Source organism: Aspergillus multicolor, assembly GCF_047715735.1.
Source record: "Aspergillus multicolor strain CBS 133.54 unplaced genomic scaffold BDW74scaffold_23, whole genome shotgun sequence".
Taxonomy (NCBI): domain Eukaryota; kingdom Fungi; phylum Ascomycota; class Eurotiomycetes; order Eurotiales; family Aspergillaceae; genus Aspergillus; species Aspergillus multicolor.
Window position 1 is genome coordinate 400,432 of NW_027395974.1, and position 17,422 is coordinate 417,853.

Genomic DNA, 17,422 nt, shown 5'->3' on the forward strand with positions numbered 1-17,422 from the left:
TGGTTATCGATAAGCGAAGTTTTCCCGCCCCTAAATTTTCCAGGCCCCTCCACCCCTTATGAAACGGCATTGACTCATTCTCAGATCCTGTCTCTAGTAATAACCTCATTGCGCAAAGATGGCTACCCCTTCAGAACCCGCACCTTCCAATTGCAAGGTCATGCTCTCGAAGCATGTCGCGACTCGCCTGCTCGAGGAAGTCTCGGAGGGCGTCAAAACCCTAGAGAAGCCGCCTCACCTAGTTGGATTCCTGGCGAACAACGACCCCGCGGCGCTGATGTACGCGCAATGGACCGAGAAGACATGTCATGAAAAGTGAGCATTCTTTCGTTCGTATCTTGTTCTACAATGCCCACCGCCGGCTGCGCAGCCCAGTGCGGTGCAGTTCAAGCCTCGTTCTGGCCGTCCGTTGCGCTGCATTCCTGTCCAATCGCTACGGCCCGGTGCCTACCTGTATATCGTAGCTAACGTAGTCCTTCTCTTGCACATAGTGGATTCCGCTACTCCCTCCGCGAAGTGAACCGCGATAACCTCGAGGAAGCCATCCTGGCCGCGAACGTCGATTCCGACGTTGACGGCATCATCGTATACTACCCCATCTTCAACAACCGGCAAGACCAGTACCTTCAGCAGATCGTGGACGTGTCCAAGGATGTAGAGGGTCTCAGCCATCGCTACATCTTTAACATGTACCAGAACATCCGTTTTCTGGACCCAGAGACCAAGCGCCAGAAGTCCATCCTCCCCTGCACGCCTCTGGCCATCGTCAAGATCCTCGAGTACCTGAACATCTACAACACTGTTCTTCCGTATGGCAACCGGCTACACGGGCACACGATCTGCGTTGTCAACCGCTCTGAGGTTGTTGGTCGCCCGCTTGCTGCGCTGTTGGCGAACGATGGTGCTTGCGTCTACAGTGTTGATATCACCGGTATCCAGAAGTTCTACCGCGGCACTGGCTTGAAGTTGGGCAGACATGAGGTTGAGGATGTTGAGGGCAAGGAGCTGAAGGATATTGTTCCTCTGTGTGATACCGTTATCTCTGGTGTGCCCGGGGACAAGTACAAGTTCGACACTAGCTTGCTGAGAGACGGTGCCGTGTGCATCAACTTCTCAAGTGAGAAGGTATGCTTACCCTCCATGACGACTCTGTGGACATCTGCTCATATAGGCATAACAGAACTTCGGACCTGAAGTCAAGCAGAAGGCTTCCCTCTTTGTGCCTTCAATCGGAAAGGTTACTATCGTTGTCCTGCTCCGAAACTTGCTGGTAGGTCGTAAGACTTTCAAGCTGAACGTCCCTAAAGGCTAATCACGTTTCTCCCAGCGTCTCATCCAAAACAAGAGAGTGGATGACATCCAGCCCGCTGCTGCTACTGAGCGACCTGGCACCCTTGAGGCTGCTTCATAAGGAGGCCTCATTTTTCTTGGACTAACCTGTCAAAATATGTTACCGAGCGCATAAAGACATAGATTTCCCTGTTCATACGTTAAGCTTTTATTTTATAAGCCTGCATAAATTTCGCTTGTCATGCTGATATCCTAGATAGAACGCAAAGGAGGTATAAACGCCACTGGCGCACATCGACGGCTTGAGCGCAGTCATGCTGGTCTCGTAAATCGGCCATGGTCAAATACAAGCCACAGAGTTCGTGAAAGTTGGTGACAGTAATGACAGCTTTTGAAAGAGCACAGACATTTGTGATACAAAAGTAGCTGCATTTGGCGCATTTCGTGTCTTTGACTACCTTCGTTTCTTCGCACTCTTAGTGTCCTTGCTATCAGTCTCCTCGACTCCCACGACGCTAGCCATACCACCGGTTTTCTTCTCAGTTTCCTGAGCGGTCAAACGCAGAACATTGATCTCCTTAGCCAACCACTTGCGCAGAGGTTCCGGGTGGAACGTTCCATCCGCGGAAAACCAAGCTGTAAACGGTGACTCGATCTCCTTATTCTCGAGAATCTTGTCCGAAGCTGACTTATACTGGATATTCAGCTTGTAAAGAGGTGTATTTTTCTTGATGGACGAGCGAATCGATATCTGCTCCCTCGCAAAATTAGCAATAGTTCAAACTACCAATGGTGGCCTCAATCTTGCTTGAACAAATGGACAAATAGCACATGGGATAGCCACATACCGTCTCGCCAGACTTGCGCTTCCCTCGGAAGACCTCACTCGCTTCAACGGCCCACATCCAGTACGTGAGCAGGGAGTTCAAGATGAAGTACAAGAACACGGCAGCAATAACCCATGGCGACGTTGTCGCTTCCCAGCCTAACTTGCGATCTGCGTAGAATGTGAACGCGGCGATTGCGACGGCGCTGTAGCCCAAGGCGAAGCGGACATTTGTCTTGAAGTGGTCTTGCTTGAAGGTGTAGGGTTGCGGGAGGGTGCTGAGGTAGGGGACTAGAGCGTCGTCGGTTGTTGACTTGAGGTCTGCGTTTAGCCCATATAGTTAGTGCGTGTATAGAGAACTGGAATAATCCAGATTGTGGTTTGCAAACAAAAGGATCGACTGTTATGCTAGATATTCGCGAGCTTACCATTGGGAGAGTAGACGGGCACCTTTGGTGCAGCTTCTGAGGCCATTGTGAGGTTCGTTATACGTAGGGAAATGGTATATGTGGACTGGAGAAGATGCGAAGGTGACAGCAGCAGAGAACGAAGTAATATTTCGACGTGGTATATTTGTTGCTGGTGTATGCAGTTGCGGCGAGCTGTCCCTTTCGGAGCTAAAGCGGCAGTACGTAGATTAAGTCCCGCCGCCTTGTCGGATCTTGTGGGGATCCAATGCCCCAGCACTTCTCTTGTCACCAACAGCTACAACTTGGACCGACCATTTCCTTCCACCAAGATGGCATTGCAAGGCGTAGAGCAGACGATCCTCCGGGATCCGGCTCTATTGTACGTACCCTGATAACTCCTGCTCGCCGACGAGAGACTGACCCAAAACGCGCAGCTACTGGATCCTGATTCCCATCTCCATTGTCATGGTAAGCTTCCCATTAAAAGCTATAGTTCGATCAATTCTAACTCAATAATTAGATCTTGACTGGAATGCTCCGTCACTATGCTACCGTCCTGATGAACTCTCCCTCGAAGCCTCCCGCGACCCTAGCAGAATCCCGCGAGCGTCTTTCGCTGTTCCGGGGCGTCAACCTGCGCAACCATGCCCCTGCCGTGCTGTCGAAGGAGGCTTTTGAGATGCGAAAGAACTACCTCGTTACGGGCTATCAGAACGGTGCTTTCCTGAAGGATCCCAACAATCGCGGCCAACCTCCCGCGAACCCTATGTCGGATCCTGCGGCCATGGAGGGCATGATGGGCATGATGAAGGGGAACATGATGATGATGATCCCGCAAACTCTCATCATGAGCTGGATCAATGCCTTCTTCTCGGGCTTCGTTATATGTGAGTCGCTTACTTTGGCTTTGTGTGGTTCGCATACAGGATGCTAACAGGTTGATGCAGTGAAACTCCCTTTCCCTCTTACCATTCGTTTCAAGTCGATGCTGCAGTCTGGTGTCATGACTCGTGACCTGGATGTGCGATGGGTGTCTAGTTTGTCATGGTATTTCCTTAACTTGATGGGTCTGCAGTCTGTTTTCGGATTCATTCTTGGGAGTGACAACGGTTTGTCTACCCTTTCCGCCCCTCATATTGCACTCAAATTATCTTCCTCGCTGACTATTGCTTAGCTGCCAATCATATGGCCCAGCAGATGGGACCTCCTGCCGGCGTGAACCCGTTCCAGCCTGGTCAGGATCCGCACAAAATGTATCTTAGCGAAGCGGAGAACCTGGAGGTGTTTGAGCATTTCTCTATTCTCGATGGTATTGAGGAACGAGTCCTGCGCAAGTATGGTGCTGCTCAATAGCGGGTCGAATAGTGCCTTCCGATACGCTTCTTTGCATTTCCTGGAACGTAGAGTGTTTTGATACATTGGGCCGAACAAAATATATAGTAAATAGACGCTTACAATTACTTTAAATACATTGATCTTAACTTGATGCATAAGAAAGTCTTAAAAGTCATATACTAGAGGCCTGCGCCCGTCATTTGTGTAGCCATTTCATGAACGTCAATAAAGTCATCAATTATTTCGTACTCAGGAAGAATAGTTGATAACCCCGTCCAAAACCCATACCTCACCGTTTGAGACTTGCTCTGCGATACTGTCAACTTGGATACCGCTTGGCTCAATCTGAAATGCTTCAGTCAGCACTCAAGTAGCATCCTGTATGTAGGACACTCACATATATCTTGTCCCCATCTTTCCTCCACTTCAACTTATCGCCACCAAGGGTCTCCGCCTCTTCTCCCTCCTTCCACGGACTCTGGGTGACAACATGAGCAATAACAAACCGCTCTAGATTATGCTTCGCCCGGTCTTGCCCTTCATCGCCCTCATAAGCCTGCATCTCGCCGAACTTCTCGTAATCATCGGGGTTCTCCCAGGGCTTGCGCGGCAGGTCCTGTATAGCGCTGTTGCGAGGCGCCAGGACCGTCACATTCTGCGAGCGGTCATTCAGCCGGGCCTCGACGGACTCGAACTGCCGAGTGAGCGATGCAAATATGTTGATGCCGCGGGTCTTGGGCAGGACGTCAGATATAATAAGGTCATTATTGCCGCCCTGCGTCACCGGCCCCTTAGTATCTTCTGACGATGGTGCCATAGTATTTTTCAAGGGCTGTTGATTGCTTAGCCACTCCTTGAGACCATCAAGGTCTTCTAGGCTTCGCGCGCGGCGTGCACTCGGCTTGTTTAGAAGCGGCTGCGGGATACGTTTGCGGGAGGCAAAGAATGGTAAGCTCCACGCTGCTGAGAGTGTGCAATACAGGAATAGGAAGAAAAAGATTGATGTAGTTGGTAACGGTCGCATTTTCAACTAAACAATATAACTCAGTTACTCAAAGCTGACGTTCTGCCAACCTGTTTCTCAGTCTTCTGCAGTCGGCCTCTCTCCATCGCGTTGGATTGGAGCCATGACGCAACCCGGGCAGTCGGCCACACGTGACTCCGCGGAGAACCCGATAGAGGGTGGGATATAGCGCACGTGATCGTCATCGATAAGGGCCATTTGGAGGACCACAAAAAAGCGTCATGATCATGCCAATTGCTTTCGCGCGTCATTGCTAAGGTTGATTGTGAAGATGTCGGCCTTGCAGACGTTTATGCTGGTCGTTGACCATGACAAACAGGAGGCTAGGCAGATTGCCGAGCGAATTGCCCAAGGTACTGGATACCCCTCTATGAGTTACCGAGACCATGCGCTAACAGTTGCGGACGGATAGACGTTGAGAGCAAGAAGACGACCCTTGTTGAAATCGTACAGTCGCTCGGAGAATATGTCAATGACGAAGACCCACTACTCCGAGGCAAGGCCGTCTCCTACTTGAGCGCGGTAATCAAGGCGCTTCCTCCGAAATTCCTCACGAGACAACAAGTTCAAGTCCTGACGACGTTCTTCTGTGACCGGATCGAAGATGCAGGCGCTGTTGCTGGACTTGAGACGCTGCAGAAGCTGGACAGATTTACCAAGGATATGGCTGAGGAATTGGCGATTGCGTGAGTGCTGCCCTATCTATCCGGGTGGCCGCCCCGCATTTGGGAGTGGTTAGGGCTGACGTGCGAGTATACAGACTATTCGAGAACTTCAATACCTTGCAATCCCGTGCACAGTCTCAGAGGTTTCAGGTCTACCAGCTGCTCAATGAGCTGATGTCTAACCACCGACCTGGTACGTCGTAGCCGGCTTTCGCCGATGGCTTATGCTAACCGGTTAGTCTTGCACAACATGGGCGATACTTCTCTTGTTGGAACAGTGGATTTAATGACGGGTGAGAAGGATCCGCGCAACCTTATGCTAGTGTTCTCGATCCTCAAGGTGATCATGGTTGAGTGGGATATCTCGAGACACGTCGAGGTAGATTTCTCCCAACCACAATGGTTCCGATTAGTAGCTGACCGTTGAAGCTTCTGTTTGATTCTGTCTACAATTACTTTCCCATCACGTTCAAGCCACCACCGAACGACCCTTATGGGATCACCGCGCAAGATCTGAAAGATCGGTTGCAGGATTGTATCTCATCGACCAGCCACTTTGCTCCGCACTCTATCCCAGCATTACTAGACAAATTAGATTCGACTTCTCAGAACGTTAAGGTATGCAATCATGGTACTTTGAATGCGTTTAAGTACTAACATCACAAAAGAAAGACGCACTGAATGCGTTGATCGCCTGTATAAATTCCTATAACCCAGATACCGTTTCCAAGCATTCGATAACGATATGGGAGACGCTCAAGTTCGAAATCCTCAACGCCCAGGAAGAGTTTCTGTCCGACCTTTCTCTCAAAGCGTTGCACGATACAGCAAAGCGTCTATCCGAGGGCGTGACGCAGATCCATGACCAGTTGCCTCTCGCTCAGTTCCTACGGCCTATCACGAAAGAGTGCAACGAGCAACTACGGGAGCCCCAGCAGAAACAAGCCAAGCCTGCGCAAAATATCCTTAAGGCTATTTCGGAAGCCTCCGCAGCCTCCTTTGCCTTGATCGTGCAAGTCGTTGTTGCGCCTCTCCTGACGCTCTATCAAGGGGCTGATGGCATCACGAAACAACGAGCTCTCCTGGAAACGTTGACACTACTTTTCGAGTCAGCGATCACCGTGTTTGGAAAATGGACAACGCGGAGTCCCGAAATACCTGATGAGAACCCTTTGGTAGAGTTCAAGGATCAGTTTTCGGACATATTCGGCCAGGCCTTGATGGCTACAGTTAAAGAAGAGGTCTCCTTCCGCATTTCTGCCCTGAAAGGATTCCTGCGCCTGTCGACCTTGCGCGGTTACTTCCACGAGTCAGAAATTGGTTTGTTTGTGCAATATCTCAATGAGATTCTCCTCAAGGAAGAGTCAGTGGGCCGTGATGACTTGAAGAAGGAAGCCATTACCGCACTCGCTGAGATATCCAAGCATCAGCCGCGACTGATAATGGACATCACTTTTCCGGCCTTCGTGGCCACCCTTCCTGACTCTGATGAGGGCACAGATACCAGTTACCTGCCGACCCTAGAAACACTAGCTCAAATCAGCGTTGAGAAGGCTATCTTCGAGACGCTAGTACGCCGACTTCTAACCAAGCTGACCCTCCTGCTGCAGAAGGAACAGCCAGGTTCCGCGGCTTATCCAAGGGCCATCCTACTGACCATCTTGTACGTCATGAACCAGAGGAAGTTGGAGGGCGATCCCAACCTAGAGATGTACTATGATAAGATAGTGGTAGCATTGTGTCAGGCTGCCGCAGCAACCGCTTCAGGTAAATCGAAGAACAGCGTCTTAAGCGACCACACGGTACTCGACATACTAGGACGGCTCTGCAACCTCATCGTCAGGTCGCTTCCAAGGACAAAGCAGGATGATGTTACGGACAATATTTACGCTCTGTTTGCCCCACCCGATGACTTTGAGCCCGTCCCATTGAGTCAATCACCGTCTGAAGACCGGAGACGTACAATGATCCTGTCGACCTACCTCTTGGCCGGTTTGCCAGCAGACTCAACACTCCCTCACAGCGCGCCCAACACGGTCGACCTTCTCGCAGATCTTGTGAAGCTGGCTATAGCCGAAACCTCATCACCTACCCAGCTCGCTATCCTCCGCCACATCGCTCTACTCCTGAACAAATTTCTTCCCAAGTCGGACCTCGGTGTCGCAAATACCTTACTGAACTCCCTCCTCCCCACAGAATCCACGCCGGAGTCGGAAACAACACCAGAGACTATCAAAACCGTCTTCTGGCTCTCCAAGGCCCTCATCCTCCGCCTCGCCCCAACAACAACCCAAATTCTTACCTCGCTTCTCGCCCTCCTCTCTTCCACCTCCGAGCAAACAAGCACAACCGCCTCCCGTGGCTTCGCCATCCTCCTAAGAGACGACGACATCCTCTCCCCCACAAACGGCGCAAACATCCGCCTCCTCGCCAAACAACGCGTCTTCACCACCCTGATCCCCCTCATCTCCTCCAAGATCCGTGAAATCAACATTCAGAACAGTGATGCAACCACCGCATCAAAAGAATATGACCACATCAAACCCGCCTACCTCACAGCCCTCTCGGGGATCCTCTCAACTATCTCTCCCACCCTCGTCATGCCCGAACTTCCCACCCTCCTCCCCCTCCTCCTACAATCCCTCGACCTCCAAGCAGCAACTCGCGACTCCTTCGCCGTCCGCGCCGCAACCCTTCAAACCCTCTCCGTCATCATCCGCGAGAACGGCGTCGGCGTCATAGAAGAATGCGGACACGTCCAGAGCCTCGTCAGCCGACTCCTCAAGACCGCCGAACACAACCCTTCTGCATCTGCTAGTGGCAGTGGCGCCGTAAATGCTCCCCGCCTCCGCGTCGACGCTCTCCGGTGCCTCTACTTGCTCGCTCAGCCTCCTTCCGCTAAGAATGCTCCTACCATAACAAAGGCCGGGAAGCTCTCGCCGCTGCTGCCCGTCCGGAGCCAGGTTCTCCGCGCGCTGAGATTTGTTCTTGATGATCCGAAGCGGGATGTTAGGAAGGCTGCTGTTGATGCGAGGGGTGCTTGGCTGAGGGGAATTGAGGATGCAGAGGATGATGATTGATGGAGAAGGAGTTTTTTTCCTAACAGTTCTCTCGCCTATATAAATAGATAACTAGAGAATATGCTACTTTCTTGAGCTACTTCACCGTAGGCCTTGATCCTACATTTTCCAGGCTATGTGGTGTATGTGTACGCGTTTATCGACTATCGTCAGATCCTAGGAAGAAGCGTCAAAAATTATGTTTGAAGCTGTACGAAAGTATCATTGCTCCTTCACTGTCCCGTTTCTTAAGCAACGCCTAGATATATCACAGCCTGCCTCCATCGTCGCGTACTTTTTATTTCACAATTGAAGTTGCAATATGAGACGTCAAACCAAGGACAGAAAATGAGCGAGGGTTAGCCACTTTGGTTGGGTTGCGCTGGGTAGATTGAGAATGAGCAGGCTCAACATGAACCGTCATATCAGAGGGGGAAACAAGGTGTGCAGATGATGATTAGTTCCGTCTGTAACCTGGAATGCTTGTCATGCCCTACCCTATCACGATCCACCGTAAATCTACCAGTATTCCTTATCCACTTCCCCCTTTTTGTGTGCAATGATGTCAAAGGCCTCGACGTCCATCCTCTCCTTGATGCTCTCAACTTCCTTGACACTTTGAATTTGCTCATATTCCAAGCCTTTGTCAGGCTGCACAGCACCCTGCACCACGGGACCATGATTGCAGGCTCCAACGGCATCCATTTTCTTGACGACTTCCTTGGCAAGTTCTACCATCTGTGCTATATCCGCCGCACCCACAGCTGCCGCAGCGAGGCTCTTGGGTAATGTTTGATTGTTAGACAGACAGGTATCCCCGAGCAAGTCGCTGGTACACCACTCTTCCGTCCTTTGACCTACTTCGAGGGCCACATTTGTTGCGAGAATAGTCTCAATCGGACGGCTAACGAGTGAGAGCTCGTACCACGTCTTTTGGCGTTGGATCATCTCCTCCGCATCAGTGTAGCGAGCCCTGACATATCTATTGTCCAATGACGGCTTAGTCGAGAAACCGATGATCAAGTCCTGCACCTCCGTAACTTGGAGAAAGATATCCTGGTTGTTGGCTTCGTCAAAAGGAAGGTAACGATGCATGGTCCAGCGTCTCATGACCACCTTTTCTATGACGATCTTGCAGCCCTTGGGAAGCGACGTGTGTATGCATATGTTTTTATCTCCTGGGATCCATAGATGCTCAGCAATGTGCTTCGCACACTCCTCGACATCCGCGTGAGAAATAGGCTGATATTGAGTAGCCGCCTTAATCACTGCCCGTGCGTCCCATACACTTTTAGGGCAATGCAGATTGACTGCTCCTAGGATTTCCTTTGGTTTTTCAACGGAGAAGCCTCCCTGTTCGTCAATGACAATAATGAGCAACTCATCTGCGCTTGGGCGGCAGTGGAATTCATAGCGCACATTGTATTCGTCATAAGGCTGTTCAAACATTTGCGATTTTCCTTCAGCCTTGGACGTTCCAAGATCAACAATGTGGTCAATTTCAGAACCGCAAGCTGTAAGCTTGTTCACAAACTTGGTTGACGGTGCCGACACTCCATTTTTTGGCCGGAATATCTCTGACCATTCTGTCGGAGACATCAAGTCTGCATTGCGAGTCCGAGGCATGAGCGGTATGAGCACGAGTCCGAACTGGATTTCAAAAATGACAGTGCCAGGCAGCGCTTCGGCTGCTTCGAGGATTGGCTTCAACGCTGTGAGCGAGCGCTCAGTGTCTTCATTTATACTTTGCTTCCGGATCTTCTCAGTGTTCACCTTATTCTCGGGCTTTTGCAAGTTTTCGATAAGTTTCTTCTGCTTCGGCTTCCCCCACGCATCATCAAGAGTAGCTTGTTTTTTAGCCGAAGCAGCTTTGTTGATTGCCTTTGGGCTAGGCTTTGATGCTTTTTGACCCATCGTTCGATGGAATTTTCTGGTCGTTGCCTCGTCTTTGGCTTGCACGCTTTCGGACTTAGTGGCCCTTTCGAGATCACCAAGTACCCGACTCTCAAGCAATCTACTGTAGTCCCCAGGCTGTTGGCATGGCCTGGCGGGTAGAGTTGAAGGCGCTTCGCCCAGGCTATTATACGTAAGATACAGATTTTCCAGGCGCGTCTCCTGCTTCTCTTTTGGGGCTTCAGATGCCACAGCTTTTGTAGTTGCTGAGCCGCCGGGGCTCGCGGGCTCAGCTGTGTGCAGCCCTCGAGAATCGGCGATCTTGTCCTCGGCTGATGTCGTAAGCTGGGAATCGGATGAGTTCAGAGGGGTTGTTGTTTCGCCAGCAATGGACGGCAATGGTTGGAGACTAGTCATCGAGATCTGCGATTGCAGATGCTTAGTCTCCATGGGGTTTACCGATGTCAGCATATCGATAAGCTTGCCTTCTTTGACTGCAGACCTGTTACGAGACTCGCTGGGCGGTCTGTTTTGTATGCTCGTGACGTTTTCGTTGGCCCGTTGGGATTTCAGATTGCTGCTAGAATTCTGAGTTACTGACAATGAGGCTCGGTTTGGGATATCCTTGGGTCCGCTGAAGCCCATAGCGGACTGCCCGGACGACAGTTTATAGTTGCTTAGAGATTTCGCGGTGTGTGTATTGGCAGAGCTACTCGGGTTAGCGTAGTTCATCACGCGCTTTCGAGGCGAGTTCCTCGTTTCAGGTGAGCTCAGCGGCGGCATAGAAGATGCTGTCCCAGGTGTTTCAGCCGCGGGGCCTTGGTTTGCGTCAGCTTGTGCCTGGATTGGCCTTCGCTGCTTAATTCCCGGTACCAGCTTCGGAGCTTCGACATTTAGCTCTACTCGTTCCGTCCACTGCCTAACTTGCTTTTCTTTCTCCGGAGAGAGATTAGAACTAAGTGGAACCAACTGAATTTCAGCATCATTCGTTTCCGTCAGCGAGCCTAGCGCAGCAAACTCATCCTCTTTGCCGATCTCTTGAAAGACAAAGTTATCCCAGATGCGAGATCTACTGTTCTGATTTCTGCACACCGATGTTTGTGTGAGACTGTTCAGAGGGCCGTATTTCCCGGTGTCTTTGTTCAAGGAATAAAAGCTGGTGACAAAGATTGCAGATGATCCCATAAATGAACCAGTCAAGATGTGGCGAGGCACATCCGAATAGATTTTGTCAAACTTTTCTATCACCATTCCAAGGCCAGATGTGGCGATATCGAAAGCAAGATTCTCGATTCTTGGATTGCGAAGGTAGGACTTTCTCGAGAGTCAGTAAAATAATACGGGAAAGTTAAGAGTCACATACGAGCGGTTTTTCAATTGCTGAGAGCCTTTCGAGAGCGTCATTTACGTCATCGTCTCTACGTCCAGAGACTTGGAGGCTCTCAAAACCATTGATGGAGACTATCTGAGTTCCAGTATGTTTTGCGAGTTCATGCAGTAGCTCGTGCGGAAAGCACACTGCACCTCCCTCAGTCCCTAACCAATTTTTCGTATATCGCGTAAAGGAGTGGGGTACGACGGTCGCAGGGTCATCATCAAATGACAATAATCCTCCGGTACTGTTAGCGTAGGGCGTGTCCATTACGGAATCATTGTCTCGGAGAGCGGCTGGGAGGTCCAGCAAGCGAATCCGTGGGTCCTGGTCCTCTGATTAGTACGCTATACTAGATAATAGATTGCCACCAACTTACTGCGAATAGGTCGCCTGTTTCATTCTGTTTCTCGATGAAGGAGGAAACGAAGACGGTGATAGGAGCGATCAATCCTTCAAGCTCACCCTTGATTACAAGGACCTATAGGAAATTCGACACTTAGATCTGAAAGGTCAAGGTGTGAAAAGGAGACTCACGTCTTCATTACTCGAGTACTCGCAATGGAGGTCAGAAAGCTCGAATTTGCGACTATCAGAGCATCCATTAGTGGGTTGGAAGATCAACGTTCTCCGGGAAGCGTACAGCAACTCTCGTTCGAGCTCTTCAACCTAAAGTAAAGCTCGGTTAGCGAGGCATTAACAAGAGCAACGTTGAACGGGAACTTACTCCGGAGTCTTCAAAAGCGTACATTGACGCGTAGACGAGACGCTGCTTGTCCATATCGCTGATACGTGGACGAGAATAAATACTAAATGAATCCACAAGATCCACTGAAATCTCGAAGCTAAAAGCGAAGAGAAGAGATTGTTTGCCACCGAGTGAGCAAGTAAGGCAAACAGAAGGCTTTTCCTCGAAAGGACTTCTTTGGTTGAGCCCTAATGCGGAGAATTTGCCAGTCAATGATCGCTGTAAACGTCAAGGACCTGAAAAAAGGCTTGTCTTTGGTGAGTACGTGATTTTTGAAGCGAAGGAGCAGAATGGGAGAAATGGAGATGGGAAGAAGAGGAGAGAGAGGAAGAACCTAAAAGAGGCACAAGGGAAGAACACCCAACCTGGTCTCCATGACGATGTCACCAGAATTCGGCGACAACAGGTGAATACCTGTTTCACTTTACAATGACCCATCATTCAGCTCAGACAATGTCTGTAGCTGTGAAAGATAAAAGTTGATTGACAAGTGAAGACATCCCAACAAACAGCATTCCTGCACCTTGCCGAAGGGAAGAAAATAGGAAGAAAGGAGGGGAAGAGGCAGATGCAAGAGTAACCGGTAGCAACTAACAATCAGTCATCCGTTGCTGCCTTAAACATGAAATTTAAGGCCTGGGGACCCTGAGTGTTAATCAGCTCATGAGAGGCTTGGCCGTAGTCAGATGTCTTAAAATGGATGTCTATTAGGCTCTAAGCATAGAAACGTACTGTAGTCGAACAGCAAGAGAGAAACACCCCTTCTATGGTATTTCCCTGGGTATCAAGAAGTCCAGAACTCCAAACCATGCCAAATATCCTCACCATAAGAAACTAGGGACACGGCAGACCATTGATAATATAAAGTCTCCCACGCGTGGATCTGCAACCGCGGGAGAATCCAATTTGCCGTTATATGCTCCGCAAAGGCTGGAAAAGCAGGGTATGTTCAAACCCCAAAACGTCGAGTCGATGCTGGATCCTTGGCCATGCAAAGCTCCGTTTGGCTAAGAGACGCGCTGGTGCAGGCCTTCGCGCTAAGAGCTCATTGGGCGTCGTTGACCTCGCGTTTGACTTGTAAGACCCATTTCATCTGGCCTTCGGTCTCTTTTAGGGATACAAGGGCAGCATCGAGCTTGGCCTGACCCTGCTGGTTTTGTTCGATCAAGTCTCGCACTTCTTCGTCATGCGCTCGCTTGTAAGCCTCATACTGCTTGAATAAGGCTTCAAATTTGGCTCGTTCGACTTCGATCTCGCGGTCTTTCTGGGCCATGATGGAATCCAACTGGCCTAATTGCGAATTTGTCTGATTGTGCGCTTCTCTCAACGCAATGAACTCTTCCCGTATACCTTTCAACCTCCGTTGTTGGTCGGATCGTTCGCGCTGCCCAGATTTCGCTAGGACGTCGTACTGAGTCTGGGTGTGATGGGCAATCTCTTGTAGTTCGGCGCACTTTTGATGATAATCGTCTTGCGCCTCATCCATCAATTGGCGAAACCTTGCCTTCTCGTTATCCGCTAGTTCCCGTCTATCCCGTTCGCCTTGAAGCTCGGCGCGCAGCTCCTCGATCTTTTTTTCCTTTCGTGAGAGTGAATGCAGGTTCATTTCGTTCGAATGTTCAAGGTTGCGAAGACGGTCGGTCATATTCTGTACTTGCATTTTGAAGGCTTCGTTTATCCGTTGGGTTTCCTCCGCGCGAGACCGGTAGACGCTGCACTCGCGGGTTAGGCGCGCGATATCTTCTTGTAGGTTGTGTATGACACGCCCGGACTTGCCCGTGGCTGCGTGGCCGACGGCGGAAGACCATTCCCCTCCTGCCGCATCACCGTTCATTGGGTTTGGGGACCCGTTACTGATATAGCTTGGAGGCGGACTTATGGTGTCTATGGCGACGAAGAAACAATTAGCGCACTGTCATTCGAACGCGAAGAAAAAGTAAAAGATGCACCAACCCATTGTATTCTCCGCAACCTCCGAGCCCTTCTGTCGCTCGGGAGAGTCGACCCCAAACAATCCATTGTGCTGTGACATGTTCAGCTCTATATCGACATGGGGCAAGCTGATGCGAGGAACTCGAAACGAATTTGGTGTAGCTGGCACATGGGGAGTGGAGTTAGCATTCTCGGTTTCGGGTTTAAACGACTTTTTGGTCCGACCAAATCGGACTATGCTCGGCATGACGGGAATCGAGAGGTAGGTCTATGGAAATGGCCGTGATATATAATAATGCGGTGCAAATTAAGAAGATGGTAAACCCAACAGGCGAACAGGTGCTTTGCTGATGACGGCAATGGCACATCTAGCGGTCGCACTCCACGAACTCCGGCAGGTCCGACATAAAAGATTCGCAGTACAATGCGAAAAACCGGGCAACATGGAATGCAGCGTTGCGGGCACGGGAGAGAGTTGAAATCATACCAGAAACAAGACGAGAGCTTGATAGATAAAAAAGAGATCTGCGGTAGGAGGATTATTATTGTTTTTGTCTTAGGCGCTGTGAGAATGATGTTAGCTATTAGCATAGCGCTTAGAATGCATTGGCCAATACTGCCGAGACATCAAATTGCGGTGGGTAGGACAGGTCACAGGAGAGTAGCTAGACTTACTTCTGAAGGCTAATGATCACTTACGTATTAATGCATGCAGGTATAAGAGCAATGTCCAAATTCTAACAATTGCCCGCTTAAATAAACAAAAAATAACAGGGACTGGCCGTCACCAAGAAAAGAAGAGAAAAGGATGGTTCAGGAGAGAGAGAAAGGGGAATAGCTAGTCCTGTTATATTAAGCTGCAGCACAAATCTGAATAATCTGTAATAATTATAGATAGACCAATCATGTCAAGCACCCAGAAGAATAAATGATGTGTCTGGGGCCACTGTGAGACGGGCGCTAAAGGCTGCATCATGCATGGGCTTGAGTCTAACCGTCAAAGGGACAATGAAAACCATACTCCCAGACCTCTGCACACACCGCTCTGTATCATAACAAGGCTTTCTTTCCGGTTACAAAGTGCCAACTAGTAAGTAGAAATCAAGTTCCATTATATTCGATAAGAATTGTATACTACTGAGTGTAGCTGTGAAACTTGATTGGCCCCTTGCCTTCGACAAACAAGCGCCAGCAGATAAATATACTTGGACAAAACACAAAGGCGCAAACAAGCTGGGATCAGCATAATGACTGCCAGCTTATAGGTACAAGGCTTCCGCAAAGCAGTGACAATTCAGACCCCTTCAACGGTCCAACCAGGATCTGGCAGGATCTGGATATAAATAGCCTCGATTGAGCTTGTATATATACACGACCGCAGTACAGAATAATCAACCACCTCTTCCGGCATAACCACCTTGCGTGGAACGATTCGAGCGATATATAGGCGGTGTCTGTGTTGAATATTTCCAGTCTCAGGCGGCAAAATAAACGACAGCAGCTAAAGCTGCCAAAGCCATCTCCGGAGAGATGTATTGAACAGGGACACCGTCGTTGGTGTTTGAATGCGCCGTGCTTTTACCCGAAGTCATGTTAACGCGAGCAGACGGGCTATCCAGAGTGGGAATATAGCCGTTGTTGCCTCTTTGGACACCGTTCCTTGCGCCGCCGAGCGGAGGGGTACTGTTGGAGGGAAGAGGTGCGTTCTTGGACGGTGATGGTTGTGCAGGCTCCTTGCCAGGCTGCTCAGCGAGAGTCACAAGACCGGAGTAGTTGATATGACCGTCTTGTTCGATCTGCAAGGCATAGTCGGATCTGGCGGAGAGAGACGCTTCGGGAATCCATGTGTAGGAGCCCCCTTGGGCGTCACGCGTCAGGACTTTGATGGTCTTGAGGTTGCCGGACGGGCCTTGTCGCAGGGTGATAGTAGCGGGCTGGCGTGAGTTAGCAGTGGCATTTGCAAAGTGAAATTGGGAGACGTACAGCGTCTGAATCACCTGTCCAGTACATGGTGGCTGGCTTTCCGGTGTACACGGTTGTTGGCCATCTGGTGAACGCCACGGTGGCCAAGCTGACCTGAGCCAAACACGCCCAGGTTGCGAGAAGAGGCTTGAAAAGATGCATCTGGAAATATCGTGGAGAGAAGGGAAGAAAGGGTTAAACGTTTTAGAGCAAAGTCTGGAGTCGGATGAGATAGAAGTAAAAGTGTAACTGACGATGAAATGATCTGAAGGGCGAATGCAGAGAGGAAAAGGAGGTTAGTGCGAGGGCCGCAGGTTGTTGACGGTCTGAAAGCGTTGGGTTCCAGGCAAAAGCAAGAACGATGTTCAACCGGTCGTGAATGTCTGGGGAAAGAGCTATAGCTTGACCGGTGATTCTTGAATGCTCGCTACGCACTCTGCCGTGGACACAACTCGGACTTCGTCGAGTAATGAGAGGGATAATAAAAATGTCTACGCGCTTCTGGGCCTCTTGTTTACGCGATTTTGGGAGAAATGGGCGGAAATAATACATAGCATTCCTATCAGCAATCCTATAGCAATGAAATGGCATGGACATCAAGAATGTTCCAAAATCGCGGCCACAGCTCTTGTAGTACATTCCATGATTGGAAAATGAGAAATTCTTCGACTCCTTATATTCCTTAAGTATGTCAGTTTCTGCTCTGCTGGGAACCCGCTGGCTGTTCGCTGTGATTTTGGGAATACTACCGGATGCGGAAATGACATGGGCATCACCATGCTTGGAAGGCGCCCATGGGGCGACCATTTCCGGCTCCTGCACCGCAGTCAGTCTCTACCATTGATTTCCTCTACTCTTACCTCTCTTTATAAACTCATCACACAACATTTGACTTACTTCTCAATC

General features: G+C 50.0%; 8 protein-coding genes across 8 annotated transcripts; 3 read left to right on the top strand and 5 right to left on the bottom strand.

The window, feature by feature from the left end:
- The first annotated feature begins 39 nt into the window (after positions 1-39).
- On the top strand, positions 40-1,578 carry BDW74DRAFT_61735 (methylenetetrahydrofolate dehydrogenase (NAD(+))). Its single transcript, XM_073733302.1, has 4 exons — positions 40-315; positions 492-1,125; positions 1,181-1,270; positions 1,328-1,578. Exons 1-4 carry the CDS (start codon positions 119-121, stop codon positions 1,409-1,411), a joined length of 1,005 nt encoding a protein of 334 aa, XP_073581353.1. The 5' UTR covers positions 40-118; the 3' UTR covers positions 1,412-1,578.
- BDW74DRAFT_61731 (signal peptidase complex subunit 2) lies at positions 1,470-2,706 on the bottom strand. Its single transcript, XM_073733301.1, has 3 exons — positions 2,545-2,706; positions 2,139-2,437; positions 1,470-2,041 (listed from the first exon to the last, which is right to left on the bottom strand). The coding sequence occupies exons 1-3, from the start codon at positions 2,588-2,590 to the stop codon at positions 1,745-1,747; spliced, it is 642 nt and encodes a 213-aa protein (XP_073581354.1). The 5' UTR covers positions 2,591-2,706; the 3' UTR covers positions 1,470-1,744.
- Positions 2,707-2,802: 96 nt separating this feature from the next.
- BDW74DRAFT_158197 (ER membrane complex subunit EMC3) lies at positions 2,803-3,976 on the top strand. Its single transcript, XM_073725268.1, has 5 exons — positions 2,803-2,905; positions 2,961-2,994; positions 3,047-3,413; positions 3,474-3,635; positions 3,701-3,976. The coding sequence occupies exons 1-5, from the start codon at positions 2,856-2,858 to the stop codon at positions 3,877-3,879; spliced, it is 792 nt and encodes a 263-aa protein (XP_073581355.1). The 5' UTR covers positions 2,803-2,855; the 3' UTR covers positions 3,880-3,976.
- On the bottom strand, positions 3,977-4,936 carry BDW74DRAFT_158198 (uncharacterized protein). Its single transcript, XM_073725269.1, has 2 exons — positions 4,259-4,936; positions 3,977-4,206 (listed from the first exon to the last, which is right to left on the bottom strand). The coding sequence occupies exons 1-2, from the start codon at positions 4,883-4,885 to the stop codon at positions 4,111-4,113; spliced, it is 723 nt and encodes a 240-aa protein (XP_073581356.1). The 5' UTR covers positions 4,886-4,936; the 3' UTR covers positions 3,977-4,110.
- A 220-nt stretch (positions 4,937-5,156) lies between these two features.
- BDW74DRAFT_180732 (MET18/MMS19 family protein) lies at positions 5,157-8,630 on the top strand (the record flags this gene model as incomplete). The annotated part of the gene is made up of 6 exons (XM_073729806.1): positions 5,157-5,238; positions 5,298-5,571; positions 5,646-5,743; positions 5,790-5,929; positions 5,980-6,168; positions 6,219-8,630. 6 exons carry the CDS (start codon positions 5,157-5,159, stop codon positions 8,628-8,630), a joined length of 3,195 nt encoding a protein of 1,064 aa, XP_073581357.1.
- Positions 8,631-8,790: 160 nt separating this feature from the next.
- Positions 8,791-13,210, bottom strand: BDW74DRAFT_158205 (uncharacterized protein). Its single transcript, XM_073725270.1, has 7 exons — positions 12,988-13,210; positions 12,602-12,869; positions 12,518-12,543; positions 12,412-12,463; positions 12,254-12,355; positions 11,866-12,201; positions 8,791-11,816 (listed from the first exon to the last, which is right to left on the bottom strand). The coding sequence occupies exons 2-7, from the start codon at positions 12,653-12,655 to the stop codon at positions 9,129-9,131; spliced, it is 3,258 nt and encodes a 1,085-aa protein (XP_073581358.1). The 5' UTR covers positions 12,656-12,869; positions 12,988-13,210; the 3' UTR covers positions 8,791-9,128.
- A 10-nt stretch (positions 13,211-13,220) lies between these two features.
- Positions 13,221-15,338, bottom strand: BDW74DRAFT_158209 (uncharacterized protein). The gene is made up of 3 exons (XM_073725271.1): positions 15,230-15,338; positions 14,576-15,117; positions 13,221-14,506 (listed from the first exon to the last, which is right to left on the bottom strand). The coding sequence occupies exons 2-3, from the start codon at positions 14,799-14,801 to the stop codon at positions 13,668-13,670; spliced, it is 1,065 nt and encodes a 354-aa protein (XP_073581359.1). The 5' UTR covers positions 14,802-15,117; positions 15,230-15,338; the 3' UTR covers positions 13,221-13,667.
- Positions 15,339-16,029: 691 nt separating this feature from the next.
- BDW74DRAFT_180735 (GPI anchored serine-threonine rich family protein) lies at positions 16,030-16,678 on the bottom strand (the record flags this gene model as incomplete). The annotated part of the gene is made up of 2 exons (XM_073729807.1): positions 16,030-16,488; positions 16,538-16,678. 2 exons carry the CDS (start codon positions 16,676-16,678, stop codon positions 16,030-16,032), a joined length of 600 nt encoding a protein of 199 aa, XP_073581360.1.
- Positions 16,679-17,422: the final 744 nt, after the last annotated feature.